General features: G+C 38.8%; 1 protein-coding gene and 2 non-coding genes across 3 annotated transcripts; all 3 read left to right on the top strand.

The window, feature by feature from the left end:
* The first annotated feature begins 9603 nt into the window (after positions 1-9603).
* LOC100783399 (polygalacturonase inhibitor 1-like protein) lies at positions 9604-10972 on the top strand. The gene has a single exon (NM_001252908.2). The coding sequence runs from the start codon at positions 9674-9676 to the stop codon at positions 10691-10693; it is 1020 nt and encodes a 339-aa protein (NP_001239837.1). The 5' UTR covers positions 9604-9673; the 3' UTR covers positions 10694-10972.
* Positions 10973-16968: 5996 nt separating this feature from the next.
* Positions 16969-17051, top strand: MIR5765 (microRNA MIR5765). The gene has a single exon (NR_126616.1). It is a non-coding gene; the product is annotated as a microRNA MIR5765 (primary transcript).
* Positions 17052-19504: 2453 nt separating this feature from the next.
* MIR10407B (microRNA MIR10407b) lies at positions 19505-19614 on the top strand. Its single transcript, NR_161729.1, has one exon. It is a non-coding gene; the product is annotated as a microRNA MIR10407b (primary transcript).
* The last annotated feature ends 292 nt before the right edge of the window (positions 19615-19906 follow it).

The raw sequence follows: 19906 nt of genomic DNA, 5'->3' as shown, positions 1-19906 counted from the left end.
CACGCATGTAATTTTTGATTTGATAGGAAATAATTTGCGAAGTCAAGTCATGACATATCTATGGTTCGGAATTAGGATAAAACACTTACCTGTGCGAGATTGATACACTTTGAGTGGATTTCTTCTATTTTTGTCGAACCCAGTGTTTCCTCTAAATGGTCATTTAGAAACGAAATGCTAACATCCAAAATCTCATTTATGGTTATGGGGGTTTCATCAGCAGACTCTTCCTTCCCTGGTAGACGCATTGTTTTTCACTCAAAAAAGCATATGCTGCTCTAATCGGTTGGAATATTTGTCTCTTTGCTAAAGCATGTTTCCATTTTAGTGGAGAAAACACCGAGACTTTTTCAAGTCTCACAAGTTATCTAGAACTACGTAGGTCTGAGTTCCTCATTGGAGGATACATAAGAGCAAGAGCCTCGCTTTTGTCGACCACACCGCTTTCTGTTACCATGACCCAAGAGCTGGTAGCCTGTGGAGACACCTTACGGTTATCCGCGCCTCGTCATTCAGTGACCCCAAGTGTGATTGATGAGCAGAGGCCAGATGTGGTCATCTGCGCCCTTTCTGGAGATGTCAGCATCTTCCGGTGGAGACTTTTTCAAGTCTCACAAGTTATCTAGAACTGCGTAGGTCTGAGTTCCTCATTGGAGGATACGTAGGAGCAAGAGCCTTGCTTTTGTCGGCCGCCCCACAATCTCTGTCATACTGACCCTGAGGTCATGTGACATGCAGAGACAAATTATGGTCATTCCGCACCCCTTTGCCATTCAGACACAGTCGTGTCCGATGGCACACAGAGACAAATTATGGTCATTCTGCACCCTTTTGTCATCCAGAGGCGGCGGGCCCGATGACATGCGGAGACAAATTATGGTCATTCCGCACCCCTTTGCCATTCAGACCCAGTCGTGTCCGATGGCACGCAGAGACAAATTATGGTCATTCTGCACCCTTTTGTCATCCAGAGGCGGCGGGCCCGATGACATGCGGAGACAAATTATGGTCATTCCGCACCCCTTTTCCATTCAGACACAGTCGTGTCCGATGGCACGCAGAGACAAATTATGGTCATTCTGCACCCTTCGTCAATCGCGGCCGACAAGCCCGTTGACACGTGGGGATTTACATCATCTTCCGCACTTACAAGATCTGTCATACTGACTTTTGAGTCACGCTGACGGGCGGAAATACCCGAGTGGTTATCCATGTAAACATTATTTTGCTATATGTAAGACAGAACGCTTGATAGCAGGCAGAGACTGACATCCTCTTCTGCACCTTTTGTTCCCCCGGGAACAACGAGTCATTTGCATGCGAAAATTTTATGGTCACCCGTGACTCTCATCAACCGAGAGGAACGAAATTAGTGTCCTATCTTTACTTTCCTTTTATCTCCGATAAAAGACAAGTAAAAAGGGGCAACTGTCATACCCTAATTTCGTCCGGGGACCTTTGCTTGATGACATGCGACTTTTGTTTGGTCCTTGTAAGGTGCTTGGCACCCATCATTAGGCAATTTGTGAAATTCCGGGATGTGCCGGAAAACAAAAAAGAAAATATTGATGCACAATCCGTAAGGTTCCGTGACACACCGGAAATCAAATGGAAGCATCGTTGCACAATTAGTGAGGTTCCGTAACATTCCGTAAGTCAAAAAGGGGATGATTATGTAATCCACAAGGTTCCGTAAGATTACGGAAAGAAAACAAGTATCGTTACGAAATTCGTAAGTTTCCGTAACTTTACGAAAAAAGAATCACCAAAAAAAAGGCAGGGGGTGTACTTAGTAAAAATGGGGGTGCAAATAGCAACCAGGCCCACTTGGGCCCTCCAGAAGATTCCTCCAGAAGGCTGTTGCTTCTGGAGGAAGCAACCCTGCTCGCCTGGGCGAGCTGGGTGGCAAGCATCTCCCCTATTTTGCTATAAATAGGGGAGGAAGTGAAGAAGAAAAGGGTTCAGCCCCTTAGGCACTTCTCTCTCTTTCGAATTTGCTTGGAAAAATTGTTTCCGTGAAGAAAATCTAAGCCGAGGCGCTTCCGAAGCGTTTCCATAAGGAATTTCGCGAAGGTTTCGACCGTTCTTCGACGTTCTTCATTCGTTCTTCATCGTTCTTCGATCTTCAACGGGTAAGTACCTCGAACCAAGCTTTTCGATTCATTCTATGTACCCGTGGTGGTCCACATTGTGTTTCGTGTATTTTTATTCTCGTTTCATTTACTTTTTATACCCCCTTTTGACGTGCTTAAGCCATTTTATTTAAGTCATTTCTCGCTTAAACTAAAAATAAAATAAATTTTCACCGATCGTTTGAATTGTATTATCCGTTAACTTCAGTTAAAATGAATTTCGACCGTTCGGTCGTGCCGTAACCACGTTGGAAATCAAAAAGAGGTAAAATAATAATATAATAATAAAAAAATACCTTTTAGTAAAATAAAGCGAAAAATCAATTGGACGTTTTCTCTTTGGGATTTCTCATTCTTAATCGAATTGACTAATAACTAAAGTGAAACTAAGGCTAAAATCAACTCGCCTAGTCAAGCTCGTCCATAAAAATAGGTTTTTGAAGTTTGTCATTTCAATTTCTTACTAAGTAAAATGGATCATTTTCAAGGTCCAACGCCTTAAAATGACCACCTTTTAAAGTAAAAAAGAATCACTTGATAAGAAAGAACTACGTAGGTCTGATTTCCTCATCGCAATTCAGGAATACGTAGGAGCAAAGGGAAACACCCTTGTCGACCACAAAAAGAGAAAAAATATAAAAAGGGTATAAAGGATATAAAGACATAAAAAGGGAACGTAAAAATCAAAGTCATGTTTGCACATTCGATTAAAGGCTGCCGTCCCTTGGGACGGACGTGTGGGATGCTAATACCTTCCCCGTGCGTAAATACAACTCCCGAGCCTTTCACTTAAAAGTTCGTAGATCGCGTCTTTTTTGGTTTTTCCGACGTTTTTCTCAAATAAACGTTGGTGGCGACTCCGCGCGTATTCCTTTCTTGGAACACGCATCCCGTGAGTCACGCGTCGCCCTCCCGCCGAAGGGTAGGTTGCGACAATGCTCTATTCAGTATGTACTTGGATAAATCCCCAGGTCGTGATGGGCTAAATCCGAGATTCTACTAGCACTTCTTGGGGTTGTGTAGGGATGACATTTTCAAGGCAGGTTCCTAATGGCTGCTTAAAGGCTCGCTCCCTAGTTGTATAAATGAAAGCATTGCATTGGTGCCAAAATGTGAGAGGCCTAATTCTATGAGGGACTTAAGGCCGATATCCTTGTGCAATGTAGTATAAACATATTGTCCAAAACTCTAGCTAATAGTCTTAAGGTTGTCTTGTATAAATGTATATCAGAGGAACAACCAACCTTCATAGAGGGAAGGTCTATCTTGGACAATACTTTGAGTGCATCAGAGATTCTCCATTACCTTAAATGTAAGACTCATGGAAAGGTTGGTGAACTTGCCTTGAAGAAGGATATTAACTAGGCATATGACAAATTAAACTATGGGTTTTTGCAAGCCATGATGATTAGGCTGGGTTTTGATCAAACTTGGGTCAAATGGATAATGCAGTGTGCCTCTATTGTATCGTACTCAATCATGATGAACAAAGATCAAGTTGGTCCCATTACTCCTGGCCGAGGACTAAGATAGGGTGAGCCCTATCACCTTATCTCTTCATTATTTGTGCTAAAGGGTTATCATCCCTAATTAGAAACGTGGAAGGGTAGGAAGGTATCTGTTAGTCGATGAATACGACTAACTTTTGTGTAATAAATCTGTGCAAATTGTACCTAACTCCTCCCATTTATGGTTATTTTGTAGTGTTGTAATTACTTTTTGGTTAAATATAGGTAATAAATACTTAGTACTCCCATTATGTGTATTTAATAATCATTTCCTTTTAATTTCAGGTTAATTAGGCAAGTTTATGAAGTGTTGATTTTGATCTGCTCGCTAAGCCAATCTGCTGGCTTAGCGAGCCATCCGCTTAGCACACCACTCTTGAAGCTGAGCGCTAGGAAGAATCTGGAAGAAGGATGAGCTGGACCCACACGCTAAGCGAAGGCTCATCTCGCTAAGCGCACCGCTTGCATGCATCCGCTAAGCGAGAAGACGAGCGCCAAGCCGAAATTCACTTATGCGCGCTAAGCGAGCCAGACTTGCGCTAAGCGCTCAAGCACCAACAAGGCCACCTATTTAAGCCTGAAACCAGGAATGGAGAGGGAGTTTGGGCAATTCTCGAAGCTTTTGCATGTTTAGAGATTTCTGAAGAGGGAAAGGTCCAAGTTCCAAAGAGTTTTGAGAGCTTTTGTTGTGCGAAGACTGGCAGAGAACTGAGAGTGAAGAGGAAGCCATCTTGAGGGCATGAGATGAGTTTGTGAGTGATTGTGAGGTTCTAGAGATGGAGGAGACATCCCCACTACTTGTATTTCTTCAATCCTTCATTTTTCTCTTCTCTTTGTTGTAAAGAAAGCTTCCCAGATATGGAGAGCTAAATCCTCTGTTGGTTCTTCCTTGTAGGTACTTGATGTAAATACTTGTATATCTATTTAATGATGTTTTATGTGTTCTTTGTGCTATCAATACGTCATTTCAGTGTGTTTTTGCCTTGATCACATAGATGCATGCTTTGTTAGGATCATTCGACAGTGGAAACTGGTATGATTCTTAGAACTTAATAGGACAGGGCTAGTTTATTGTATTATCACGAGGGATCAGGGTACAGTAACCTAGTTGTTTGTATGTTTGTCTTAATGCGGTTCTGATCGAGTTTAGTTCAACAAGAGGAATCTGAGGATGATGCTTGATCAGGATTAGGCTAGACTATAACGAGGAATAAGGGTTTAGCATTTCAGGAGACACCATAGAACACATGAGCATTGTTAAGTAGAGAATATCCTTACAACATCAAGCACCTAATAGGAAGACCAACACATTGTCTACTTGTCTTTATACATCATTACTCATGTGATTTTCCTTCTTAATAGTTAGTTTACATACGTGTTCATAGTCCACACATATCTTTTCATACTAGACACATATTCACTGAATATAGCTTTATCAAGTAACACAAGTTCCCCGAGAGTTCGATACTCGATACTTACCGTTTTATACTACTTGCGCGATCCGGTGCACTTGCCGAGCTCGACCAATATCCATGGGATCAAGGTCTGTAAGGGTGCTCCTAAAGTATCTCATTTGATTTTCGTAGATGTTTGGATTTTATTTTTTAGAGCATCTAAGTTGAAATGCGAGAAGATGATGGAGATCATAAACACTTATGAGCTTGCTTCTAGTTAAGCCGTAAATCTCCATAAATCATAAGTGATTTTTAGCAGGAGTATCCAAAAGCTTGATCAGGTAAAGATCCTAGATGTGCTTAGGGTGCAAGAATGAAATGGTAATGGAAAGTACTTGGGTTTGCCAATTGTCATTGGTAGAAGCAAGAAAGATACCTTCAACTTTATCAAGGAGCACATTTGGAAGAAAATGAACTTGTGGAAGGGGAAGCATCTCTCTATTGCTAGAAAATATGTACTTCTAAAATCTGTCACCCAAGCCATACCTACTTGTTGGATCAAGAGGTTGAAAATTTGAAGGCTTTGAAATCTAGTCTTAGGATCTTTTGGTTTTAATAATTTTGCAATGTCAAACAAAATTCTAAGGATGTGGCTTTTGTATTGGATGTTTTTAGACAAGGAATGTTGAATGTTTTAGACTTAATTTCTTTAACCATGCATAGTGGTTATCAAACATGAGAAAATGTATGTATTGATCTCAAAGTTTCTAAGAAGCAATACGTTCAACATTGTGTAATAGATTACCAAGTTTAAGTAATCAATTACAAAGTGTTAGAACAAGCAACAAAACTTATTTCTCTTGAAATATTTAAACTTTCATCTAATTAATCGATTATAAATTTTTGTAATCAATTACCTAAGCCAATTTCAAAAGAAGAGGGTCTTTGTAGCTCAAAATAATCAATTACCACGTATTATTATCAATCAGATTGTGTTTGGAAACTTAGGAGCTCTTTTTGTTTCAAAATAATTGATTACTGCATTTGATAATCGATTATTCTAGAAACTATAGAAGCTTTAGAAACACTTTGTGAAACGAGATAATCAATTACCACAACCTGTAATCGATTACCATGTTTTTGCAAATGCAAAACCAGAGGGATATGAACGAATCAATCAATTACCCTATTTGTTAAAATTGACTAAATCTATTTTTCTATTAAAACTATATATACCCCCACTTGTTCATTCTCATTAGTGACTCTTGATTATATCTTATCTTTTAGAAAATAGTTTATGAGAGTCATCTAAGGGAATCATTCAATGAGAGATTCATGATGATCGAGATTCATTCATTCTTCATCATGGTTTGAGCAAGAAAAGAAAGGCTTGAAGATATTGTGATCTACATATTCAGGTGTATTCAATCCTATTTCAATTTCTTTCTAGTTTTTTTTTTTTACCTTGATTAGGGTTATCAAGGGTTTTATGTGAGTCTATAGAGTTTCAACTCTTGATCTTTCTCTTGTAGGGTTCAAGAAAATAATACAATTTTAGGGAATTGTTTGTGCATAATATTTGTACTTGGTTCTCTATGAATGAAGTTTTAAGGGGTCTTAGAACAACTAGATGTATATCCTCTTGAGGATTGAACCAGTATAAATTTATTGTGTGATTCACTCTTTCTCTAAACCTTTGCTTTGATAATCAGTCTGGGTAATGAAATTGTAGTAAAAGGGCCATAATACTTTGTTTTTCATATAATTGTATGTTCATTGTTTTCTTTGTTGAAAAATCTTTATTATCTAGTTTTTGAGAAAACCTTTATTGCATTGAGGGATTAATTTTAATTGAATCTTAAAGAACGAATTGGTAAACATTTAAAAGAATCTATTCAACCCCCTTCTAGATTCTCAGTTATTCCAACTTGGGAAAGATTAACTGTTATTAAGAAAGAATGGGCCTAGATTTTGAGACTTTTGTGGCTTTAATTTGGCAATGTTGGGGAACCAAGGCTGGATGTTTCTATCCAACACCAAAACTATGGTTTCTAGGATTTTCAAAGATAAATATTTCCCTAGGAGGGATTTTTTGGACGTTGTTGTAGGTCACATTCCATCCTATGTGTGGTGTAGCATCTACGCTTCTCAAATATTGTTGAAGGAAGAGCTGAGACGGTCAACTGGGTCTGGTGCTAATCTCTGTGCGTGGGGAGAACCTTGGTTGAGGAATAACAATAGACTTTATGCGAGTAACCAAATTCCTAGGGAAATTCAAAGTTTACAGATCTGCTACTGCAGAATGGAAAAGCTTGGAATGTCCAACTTATCTATGACTTGCTTGATAATAATCTTGTTGTCCTTGCAAGCCTATGCTTGCTATGTCTTTTGCAATTGCACTCGATTGTATTCGGTCTTTGAATATTAATGAAATCACCTAGGTTTATTTCTCTTCCAAAAAAAAAAATTGTCAAACCATATATAAAATAATCACTGTGCAAAAATTTGATCAATACAATTTCAATATTTGATTCATTCTTGTCTTTGAAAATAACTATTGTGGGAAGGAACTTTTTCAATGGCTAATAAAAATGTTTAAGAAGTTCAACATATTCCTTCACCAACACAAAATAATTTAAAATTAAAAAACACATGAAAAATATCATAATATCACAAACAATAATTAAAAGAAAATTTTATTATATAAAAACTACTTATAGATCTATGAGACACGTATACACAAAATTTAGTGTAGTTTTGGCCTTCAGAGAATGTTCTTGTAGTTGTCATTATATTACAACAGGATCAAATAAGATTGGATGGAAAAAATAAAATGAATTACATGAAATGGTTTTATATTTATAAAGATAGAAAATTACTAACCTATAAAAATAAAGGTACATATTCAATTTTTTTTTTGTATTAAACTATAACGGTTTCTATCGCTATTTTTTTGAAACAGCATCACACGTCCCTTGAAAACTTTCTATATTCGTTTTATCTACCAAAAGTTTTTTTTTCCATTAATTAGTAATAACTAACAATGAAAGCGTACCTTGATTTTGATTTTTTGATCCCCAAATTAATTTTTTTTTTCAGCTCATCATTACATAGGTTTTATTTTTTACATCTCATTATTTTAAAATAATTGTTTTAAACTGCCCATCTTCTTTCTTCTATTTTTCCAAAACTATCCCCACATACTTCCTTTTATATATAAAGATGTAAATACATTAATGTATTTGTGGACTAAAGTGTACACAACATGTATAAAAAAACTGTAAGCAACAATACTTTGTGATTGGAAAGATCAATTAATGTATTTCTATTTGAGTACTCCGTTTACCATATTTTGATAACGATCATTAATAAAAAAAAAAGATTAATAAATGAGTTACTCTTCTTTTTTTTCAGAAATAAATGAGTTACTTAACTGTCTTTAACACACTTGGAATTTGAAAATCAACTTGTACAGAATTCTTGGATACCAAAAACAAACCATGTCCCATCTTCAAAGAACAAATTATGTAGATTCTCTATTTATGATGCTCTCCTCGATCGTGTTTTTTGTTCTTTTTTGAAAATGAATTGCGACACAGATAAGGGATAGGAAAGTGGCTGTTGCACACTGACAAGCATGTGGTAGAAACCCCACAGCATATCATAAGAATATATATGGAAAAACGAATAAAGAAACTAATAAACAAAAAACTCTATTTAAACTTAAATATTTAATGAGATTTTCATAAATTTTATTTACTAAAGAAAATGTCTGAAAAAAAGTATTTAAATTAACGGTGTTGTTAGCATTTTTTTTAATTCCTACTTTTTTCTTTTGGCTGAAAAAAAAATCCTACTATTTTCTTTTTAGTTTCTTCCTTATTCTGTAAGATTTAATTGCATTTTTTTATCTTTAACTTTTTATTTTTTTGGTAAAATTTATCACCAATAAATTAATTTAGTGTATTTTATTTTCAACTTTTTAAAAAACTTATAAATTTTACCTTCTTTCATTAAGCTGACACAGTAGTATAAAATTTGGGAGTAAAATTTGTCAAAAACTAAATAATAAGGATAAAAATCACACAAAAAAATGCTTGGAGATAAAAATCGTCAAAAAATAAAGAAGTTATGAATAAAAAATAATTATTTTAGTATGTTATGTCAACTTGATTATAAATGGTAAAGTTTGTAAGCTTTTGAAAAAATTTAAGATAAAATACATCAAATTAATTTATTAAAATAAAATTAGTTAAAAATTAAAAAGTTAAAAATATAAAATACAATTAATCCTATTTTGTTTTATTCTGTTTTAGGATATCTTAAGTCCTCTATTTCTAGTTCTACTTTTACTCTTTTCTCACGAATGAGAGCAGTGTATATGCATTATGCAAGCATGGTGCTTTACCCCACATGGGTGCTTTTGTTGTTACCGACATTGCCACTCGTAAATTCAAAATTTCCGGCTAGCAGACCCCACTAGATGTGAATTCCAAAATGGGAAAAACGTGGTTAATTATGTGCCCCTATCCCATTCTATAAATGGGAATAACTGGAAGAATGTAGATCAACAATTCAACATACTCCTATACTCTATTTTTCGCGTCACATAAACAAAAAAAATAAACTGGGGAGAAGCATGTTGTTGATGTTGGGACTATGCTTCCTATTGTTCTCTGCATTTCCACTTGCGTTCTCTGAGAGATGCCACCCACAAGACAAGAAAGCGTTGCTCCAACTCCAGAAGGACCTCGGCAACCCTTATCACATCATATCCTGGAACGCAAAGGAGGATTGCTGCGAGTGGTTCTGCTGCGTTAAGTGTGACGAGAAAACAAACCGCGTCATTAGCGTTGCCTTATCATCCCCTTTTCCAGACACCAATCTCTCGGCCCAAATACCTCCCTCTGTGGGTGACCTCCCTTACCTCGAGTCCCTCGTCTTCCACAAATTCCCCAAACTCGTGGGCCCAATCCAGCCCGCAATCGCCAAACTCACCAAACTCAAGTACCTTGATCTCTCCAACAACAATCTCTCTGGCCCAATACCCGATTTTTTCGCGCAACTCAAGAACCTCGACGATATCGACATTTCCTTTAACAACCTCTCCGGCCCCATACCAAGCTCGCTTGGTAAACTGCCTAAACTCGCGTATCTAGATTTGAGCCGCAACAAGCTCACGGGCTCAATTCCGGCCTCATTTGGATCCTTCCAAAAGCCCGGGCCGGCTATTATGCTCTCTAAAAACCAGCTTTCAGGGCGCCTTCCTGCTTCTTTGGCCAACTTAGACTCGGACAGGATAGACTTGTCAAGGAACAAGCTCGAAGGCGATGCCTCCATGCTTTTCGGGAGCAATAAAAGGACGTGGTCTCTTGACCTTTCAAGGAACAATTTCGCGTTTGATCTATCTCGCGTGGAGATTCCCCACAAGACCCTGGCAAGGTTGGATCTCAACCACAATAAGATTTATGGGAGCCTTCCTGTGGGGTTGACCAAAGTCGAACATTTTCAGCTATTCGACGTCAGCTATAATCAGTTATGCGGTCTCATACCGAAGGGTGGAGAATTGCAAAAGATCGATAAGTCTTTGTACTCTCACAACAAGTGTTTGTGTGGCTCTCCACTGTCACCTTGCAACCATAAGCAGATGACTGTCTAAGTCGATTTCATACTTTGATAAGTATTCGTATTTTCATGTGTGTTTGTGTGACTTTCCAATTTCACCTTTCAACCATTATAAGCATATGCCTATCAAAGTTGGTTTCATCAGATTAATTATTCTGATTTCAATAAAATCGATTACTTGTTTTTCTGTATTACGTTTATATGGAGTATCGTGGTAATGGATTATTAGCCCCACTTCGAGTGTGAATTGTAACATTCGTGATAATTAATGTTTTGTAAGGCATGTCATATATGTACTCTTGGTCACTTAGCTAAAATATTTAGTATGTGTTTGGATTTCAGTTTATAAAAAGTTAAGTTGAACTTAACTTTATTTTGTAAACTTAAGATTAGTTAAAAATAAATTTAGTGTAACTTAATTTATGTTTGAGTACTTTTATTCTAAAGTACTTTTTTTATCAAAATGAAATTTATTTAGATGATATTAACTAAAAGTACTTTTAAATGTATAATTACTGAAATGAGTATAGATTTTATAATGTGATATTAATCATATTATTAATTATCTTTTAAGTATATATGACTTAATATTATTATTATTATTATTTGCAAAAACAAGAAGTTTGAAAAAATATGAAAATATGTACATAAAAAATATATTTAATATAAACGCAATTTCATATAAATTTAATCACAAGAGAATTCATGCAATTTAATAATATAAATGCAATTTTCATATAAATTATATATATATATATATAATTAAGTTGAATAAAAATGCAATTTCATATAGTAGTTCAGATAACAAATTCAAGAACTAATCAAGCATGAATTTGCTATGGGTCTATGGCTCTGCATTAAATTTGCTAATAATAATAAGAAAAAAGCATCCCGACTCTGTTCACCTCTTCTCAAAAGTTAAAGGGAGTTCGGAAGAAAGAGCTACAACATATTTGAGGCAAAGAAATATTAGGTAGCATTGAACAGAAAAATAAGTGGTATGTTGCTTTGGATTCAACTATGTTTTCACTATAATTGCATTCAATATAACAAGATAAAAAAAAAATATGTAAATAGTTATTTTCATTTCTGAATACGTAAAGTGTTGATAAATGCATCTCTGAAAAATGAAAATTCAAATTTTAATTCCCGAAAGTGAAAAAATCTGACAAATCTATTCATCCATTAACTTTCGTCCGTTACCATTAATGAAAGAGCTCATGTGATACGTTCCATGACAAACTTGTCAGCACTCTATACATTCAGGGACAAAAATGACTATTTATCCAAAATATAATTTAATTTTTTTCTTCTCCCATTTTTAATCATTGCAAGCATAACATTACAATAAACACTTAAAAAAATAGGAAAACAAGTATAAGTTAGAACAAACATAATAATAATCATAATATTCATTAATAAGCATAATCTGTCTATTGCTGATTAATCAATATTATGCTTATTATTAAGTTTGTTCTAACTTATACTTGTTTTTTTTTTCAAGTGCTTATTGTAATGCTATGTTTGCTATGATTAAAAAATGGGAGGAGATGAAGATTAAATTTTATTTTGGGAGTACTATCCAAGGTTCACAAAATCTACGTGACACCCAGATGTGTTCACCCTCCACGTCAGCACAGCTATAGGAGGGCGGACGCCTAACCCTTTGCAGCCGAGCTCTCCAACAAACAAATTCTCTATAACCTAACTAATATTCAAATGTATTTGACTATCTTATATATTAGTAGGTATTAAATTATCTAAGACCATATTATCTACAAGGTACAATTATCTTCTACCTTTTATCTATAAGCAAATATTTATCTCTAACATTATCTATAAGCTCCGGACTATTATCTACAAGCCGCACGGGAATTATCTACAAGGCTACAACAACCCCTACAAACAAGGACCAACACCCCCACTTAACTAATATAAATACGGGTTCCATCGAACCCTTCTACACAACTTGCTCACACACTTGTCATACCCTAGTTTTTTATTCTCGTTAGCCAAACTGCGTGGTTTGACACCAGTTACCGCACAAAATGAAGGATCATTCAACATTTTGATCAAGAATGGGAAAGATACCAAAAAGAGGGGCAAAAGGGTCTTTTCATTAAGTTTCCTGGCCCCTAGCTCGCCCAGACTAGCCTCTGGCTCGCCTAGGCCACCAAAAGACTTCCATGTTAAGTAACCAACTCTCTTGGGCGAGCCAGTTGCTTCATGGCTAAGTCTCAGCTCGCCTGGCTGAGTAGCCATGGTCCCAAATGCTTGTTTTTCCTATAAATAGGTGTAAAGGGAGACTGATCAAGGGGTTGGAAGGTCCAGAAGTGAAGTAATTGAGAGAAATGAGATAGAAGAAGAAGAAAGAAGAGGAAAACAAGGCCAAGGCGCTGCCGAATCACGACCGTGATCAACCTCTACATCGTTCTTCACTTTGTTCTTCGTTCGTCATTCGGTTAGTGTTTGTTTTTAGGATTTGAACATGATCTATCCCCCCTAGAGGTCCTCTGTGTTGTTTTTGTGCATCTTCATCTCCTTCTTCTATCATCGGTAATCTCTTTTCTTTTGTAAAGTAAGTTTTAACCAATCATTAGTGCCGCAAGTTATCTTTAAAAAGATGGAAGGTTAATAAACAAAACCAAGATAAAACCAACTCATAACTAATTTCTTTTTATCTAATATCACTTGAAATCGTTTCAAGGTCAAACGCCTTAACGAATATCTCTGGTTTTCAAAGTTTAAAACATTTGTTTCAAGGTCCAACGCCTTAAACGACTTTTGTTCGCAATTAAATTCAATCTTTCAAAAATACATAAAATCAATTTAACACACAAACTTTTAGACTTAAAGAACTACATAGGTTTGAATTCCTCATTGCACTTAAGGATACGTAGGAGCAAGGACACTCCCTTGTCGACCCCAAAAAATAAATAAAAAATATAAAAGGGAAAAGTAAATAAATCTGAAGTCACGTTCTGGCAGATTTGATTATAGGCTACCATCCCTTGTGATGAGCGCGTGGGGTGCTAATACCTTCCCCATGCGTAAATAACTCCCGAACCCTTATTTTCAAAATTTGGAGACCTCTTTTTAGTTTTTCTAACGTTTTCCTTGAATAAACGTTGGTGGCGAATCCCCGCGTTTTCTTCCTTGGAGACGAACGCCTTTGGCCTATCTATTTGGCGTTCGCCGTCCCGTCGTAGGGTAGGTTGCGACAACACTCAGCACACGTCAACAAGCTTGTGTCCCCTTCTTTCTCTCGCTCATACAAGCTTCCCTTTAGCATATACTTTCTTTTCTTTCCTAACTTATATTCTTACTTGAGCGTCAGAGTCTTTTATTTTGCAAGTCCTCCCTCCTATCAAAGGCACCTCTCAAAGCCGACGTGTGAAGTTTGAGACTCCACTCAACCACATCTACCCTGACATGTGATGGTTCCAGATTTTGGTAAGAACATTTGGCACCCACTGTAGGGCCGCGGTAAAACATACCATGTGACCTCTCGTCAATCCTTTGACATTAACCCATGGTTAACACTCGGTCTGGCATCAGACGTGAAACCCCCCTCACAGACTTCCATCCTCGTCTAGTAGTTATGACAGACACAAACACTCTACAGTAACTCTAAAACCGCATCACGGAGATGGAACGACCCCACAAGGAAGAGTTGACAAAGCTAAAAGCTGACTATGACCAACTAGAGGCTCATGTCAGACGTCCCTAGGGAGACGAGCAATCCACCCACACCATGCTTGAATGCACCCAAGGGGAATCACACCCCTGACTCACAAGCAACACTGTAGATGATCTGAGTCTCTCCCACATGCATCGTCCAATAGCACAAACTGTCCGTTGACATCCTTTTGTCGACCATATTATGGAGGCAGACATACCCTTGGGGTGGAAACCGCTCAACCTCAAGTGATATGATGGGACAATAGATCCAGAGGAGCATTTGAATACCTTCCTGACACAGGTGAACCTCTACACCAACAACAATATGATTCTATGTCATGTCTTCCCTACCTTCCTTAAGGGAGTAGCATTGACCTGGTACGGTGGACTTCCACCTAGGTCCATAGATAGCTTCGAAACCATCATCGAACGATTCAATATGTAGTACACCACTAGCAGGTCTCATCGCATGACCCCGACCACCTTGGCCAATCTACAACAAGTAGACAACGAGTCCTTCAAATTAAAAAGTTCATGAACTGATTTGGGCACCAACTGTCTAGATCCGAAATCTTAATCCTGAAATAACATTGCATTCCATGCTCCTCGCCTTACGCCCTGACAAGTTCGTAGACAGTCTGTGCAAAAAACCACCTGGTAACATGAATGAATTGTGCGAACGAGCCAAGGGCTACATCCAAATGGAAGAAATGTCTAGATCCCAAAATGAAGTCCGCCAAGTCGAACAAAAGCGTGACAAGTGTGAAGTAAACACCAAGGCCAACTTGCACAAGTCGAACAAGAGACACAAGTTAGACAAACACTAGCCTCTCTCCAAAAGGCCTATATACGAGCATTACGCACCACTAACGACCAATCGTACCACGATTCTCGAGGAAGCATTCAACTTAGAGGTACCCATTCAGCTACCCCAGTGAAGCCTCCCAGGTCGGGGTCAGACACAACCAAATACTACAAATATCACCACAATATTGGTCACAACAGCAAAGACTGTTGGGCCCTGAAGGACAAGATAGAAGAACTTATATAGGCTGGGTACTTAGTCCAGTTTGTTAAGAGACGAGACAACCACCAAGGAGGAGCAAGACCAAGAGGACATCAAGAGGAGTAGTACATAAACCAAGAAATAGACAGAATAAAAGCAGAAGACTGAGGCAGACAAAGACACCAACAACAACAGCATGAGCAACAACAGGAACCCGCCCAGCGCATCAAAGGTGTAATCAACACCCTCGCTGGTGGCTTTTCCTATGGAGGACAGTCCAAGTAGTCCTAAAGATGACATCTACACACCATGATATCAACATTAATTTTTGTCGATGCACCCTTATAGCGAAGTCTCCCTCTTATCACCTTTATAGACAAGGACTTTAAGGGAATCAACCCCATCAACCAAGATGACCCCGTTGTTGTCTCCATCATCATAGCAAACTTGATGGTGTCTAGGGTCCTTATTGACCAGGGCAGTTCCGCTGATATCCAGTACTAGAAAACCCTCCAGAGACTAGAGGTCTCACCCGACCTTGTCCATCCTCACATCGATCCACTCCTCGGCTATACAGGCGAGAGAATCGAGACCAAAGGTCACATGGACTTGATGACCACTTTCGATTGGTTGACACAAACACATTATGTTTTTCCTTAATCGACAGGAACACAATCAACGAGCTTGGAGCCATAGTCTCCATGCCCCACCTAATAATGAAATTTTGTACACTGACAAGGGAGATTATAATCGTCAAGGCTGACCAAAAGCAAGCACGACAGTGCTATGTAGAAAGCCTAAAGGTAGCACCATATCCTCATATCCGGGAGCCTGCCATGCCTCACCCCACAACGGCTAAAGGCACGTAAGTCATGACAATGGACGAAGGGTCTCAAATCCGAACCCTAACCGTCTAGCAATCCAGCCTGGGCATAGAATTTGACATAGATCCACAAGACGACACCTCCGATAAAGGCCCAAAACCCATTGAAAAGGTTGTCCAACTGCAACTCGGACCTAAACCGAGGCAGTGCAGTGGCTTAATAAGGACCTCTCTAGTCACGAGTACAGGCACATCGCCAATATGATAGGCAAAAACATGGATTTATTTGTCTGGAAACCATATGACATGCCTGGAATACATCCCAGTGTAATCTGCCACAAACTCGCTATTTGCCCCCAGGCCAAACCTATACCACAAAAGAAAAGAAAGATGGGAGAAGAGCGACAAAAGTCATCAAAGAAGAAGTTGACAAACTCCTCCATGCAAAATTCATCAGAGAGGTTAAGTTTTCTACTTGGCTCGCCAACGTTGTCATGGTCAAAAAGGTCCATGGCAAATGTTGAATGCTTATCGATTACAATGATCTGAACAGGGCATGCCTCAAAGACATGCACCCTTTGCCCAGCATCGACAAGTTGGTCGATGGAGCATCCGGATTCCAGATGCTAAGCTTCCTTGACGCCTACTCCGGATACAACCAGATCAGAATGAATCCTCTAGACGAGGAGAAAACAACATTCATCACTGAAGATGCCAACTTTTACTACAAGGTCATGCCATTTGGCCTCAAAAACACAAGCGTGACATACCAATGACTAATGGACGGAGACTTCAAATAACAGGTCGAACGAAACGTTGAGGTATATGTGGACTACATGGTTGTCAAGTCTCCAAGCATACCCCAACATGTGGCAGACCTAGAAGAAGTTTTTGGGGAACTACGCAAATACGACATGCGCCTCAACCCTAAAAAATGTACTTTTGGGGTAGGTGGCGGCAAGTGCCTCAAGTTCATGATCACACACCGAGGGATTGAATCCAACCTCAACAAATGCATTGCCATATTAGAGATGCATAACCCAACCAACATACAAGAAGTTCAGAAGCTCGACGGTATAGTAACATCCCTGTCTAGGTTCCTCCCAAAGCTCGCCGAAAAGGCAAAGCCATTTTACAAACTACTCAAGAAGACTGAGCCTTTCTCATGGGATGAGACTTGTGAACAAGCCTTCCTAGCTCTCAAGAAGACCATAGCCACACCACCAGTTTTAAGTCCACCCAAGCTAGGAGCACCCCTATTCCTGTATCTTTTAGTAGCCGACGAAGCCGTCAGCTCAACCCTCGTACAAGAGGAAGGGAAGCACTAGGTCCCTATCTACTTTACCAGCCACATGCTCCATGACCCCGAGAAATGCAACCAAATGATCAAACAAGTGGCACTAGCACTCATTACCTCGGCAGGATGACTCAGGCCCTATTTCCAGAGTCATCAAGTGGTAGTCAAGACGAACTCCCAGAAAGGATGGTAGCCTGGTCTACTGAACTATCAGAGTTTGACATTCAATATGAACCACGTGGCTCTATGAAAACACAATTCGTGATTGACTTTTCGGTAGCATTTGTTGGAAACTACATAACCACCCTAGATTGGTGGACCCTTTTCATTGACGATGTGTCCAACATAAAAGGAAGCGGGGCAGGGATCATCCTTGAAGGCCCTGACAATATCACTTTAGAGCAATCGCTCAAGCTCAACTTCAAAGCCTCCACAATCATACAGAGTATGAGGCGCTCATTGCAAGTCTGAAGCTAGGAAGAGAAGTCGAAGTCAAGAGGCTACGATGCTACACAAACTCGCAGCTTGTCCAAGGATAGGTTGCAAACACATACCAAACCAAGGAAACAATGTTGCTCAAGTACTATCACATAATGAAGTCTTTCATTGACAATTTCGAATGTTTCAAAGTGTACTACATCCCCAAGGAAAATAATACATGAGCGAACTTATTCTCCAAGCTGGCTAGCACTAAGACGGCCAAGCACCTCAAGACCATAATCTAGAAGATGCTCTAAACTCCCACCATGGATGCTGAGGAAATTATGGTCGACGAAGAGGAGGAAGGAAACTAGATGACCCCCATAGAAGAATTTCCTAATTCAGGGGGTCCTGCTACCAAACAAGGACGAAGCCTAACGCCTCAAATGGAAAGCCAACCACTACATCATCCATGATGGAAAGTTATTCAAAAGAGGGTTGACATCACCCGTACTCAAATGCTTAAACAATCAACTGGCACACCACATCATGAAAGAACTTCAGGAAGGGATCCACAGTCTCTATATCGGAGGACACTCCCTAGCCACCAAAGTGGTGCAAGCTGGTTACTATTAGCCAACACTCAGGGTGGATGCCTTCGACTTTACGAGGAGATGTAGATGATGTCAAGAGTTTGCAGATGTGCCACGCACTCCTCCTGACAACCTTCACGATCTAAGCTTCCCTTGGCCCTTCGCCAAGTGGGGAATGGACATATTGGGACCATTGCCAAAGGCCCCATGAGTTGTCCAATACCTACTAGTTGCCATCAACTACTTCACCAAGTGGATAGAAGCAAGACCATTTTGGGAAATGACGACTGGCGAGGTGGAAAAATTTACATGGAAGCACCTCATCTGTAGGTATGGCCTTCCATACGCCATTGTCACCAACAACGACACTTAATTCAAAGCTCAGACTTACGAAGACTTTCTAACAAGGCTAGGCATTAAGCACCTGGTCACCTCTATCAAACATCCTCAGACTAACGGACAGGCAGAGACAGCTAACAAAGTCATTCTCAAAGCCCTGTGAACTAGACTTGACAAGTCTAAGGGCCTATGGAAAGAAGAACTCTATAGCATACTCTGAGCATACCATTGTACACCCTAGATAACCACCAACTAAATTCCTTACCGACTTACATATGACACATACGCCATGATTCTTGTTGAAGTTGGGGAACCGTCGACAAGGAGACTATTGTTCCTACGACAACAAAATGAAGAAAATATGAGGGTGGAACTTGAAACCACCGAAGAAGTCCGAGAACCCTTCTACATGACTTGCTCACACACTTAGCATACGGCAACAAGCTTGTGCCCCCTTCTTTGTCTCGCTCATACGAGCTTCCCTTTAGCATATACTTGCTTTTGTTTCCTAACTCATATTCTTACTTGAGGGTTGAAGTCCTTTGTTTTGCAGATCCCTCCTCCTATCAAAGGCACCTCTCCAAGACGACGTGTGAAGTTCGGGACCCCACTCAACCACATCCACCCTGATGTGTCACGGTTCCGGATTTTGGTAAGAACATTGGATAATTAACCATTTTCGTCCGTGAATTGTGTATAACGCTGATAAATTCATCCTTAATTTGTGTTATGTAGACTCTTTCATTAACAGTAACAGATAGAAGTTAACGGATGAATGAATTTGTCACACTTTTTTACTTTGAGGGACTAATATTTGAATTTCCATCCTACAAGAACGAATTTGTTAACGCTTTATATATTTAGGGATGAATTTATCAGTACTTTATATATTTAAGGATGAAAATGATTATTTATCCTAAAAATATTGTGACATTGGATGCTCCATGAATGACCGTTTGGAGGTTCAAACGGGTAAACAAATATACCACGTTTATATGGAGTATCGTGATTATGGATTATTAGCGCCACGTCAAGTATGAATTGTAACATTCGTGATATTACATAAATAAATTTTAATGGTAGAGATA

Source organism: Glycine max, chromosome 15, assembly GCF_000004515.6.
Source record: "Glycine max cultivar Williams 82 chromosome 15, Glycine_max_v4.0, whole genome shotgun sequence".
Taxonomy (NCBI): Eukaryota; Viridiplantae; Streptophyta; class Magnoliopsida; order Fabales; family Fabaceae; genus Glycine; species Glycine max.
The sequence above is the reverse complement of the archived record's forward strand: the minus strand, read 5'-3'. Positions and strand labels throughout refer to the sequence as shown.

Coding starts and splice junctions, on each gene's coding strand:
- LOC100783399 (NM_001252908.2), top strand. CDS start 9,674: ATGTTGTTGATGTTGGGACTATGCTTCCTATTGTTCTCTGCATTTCCA.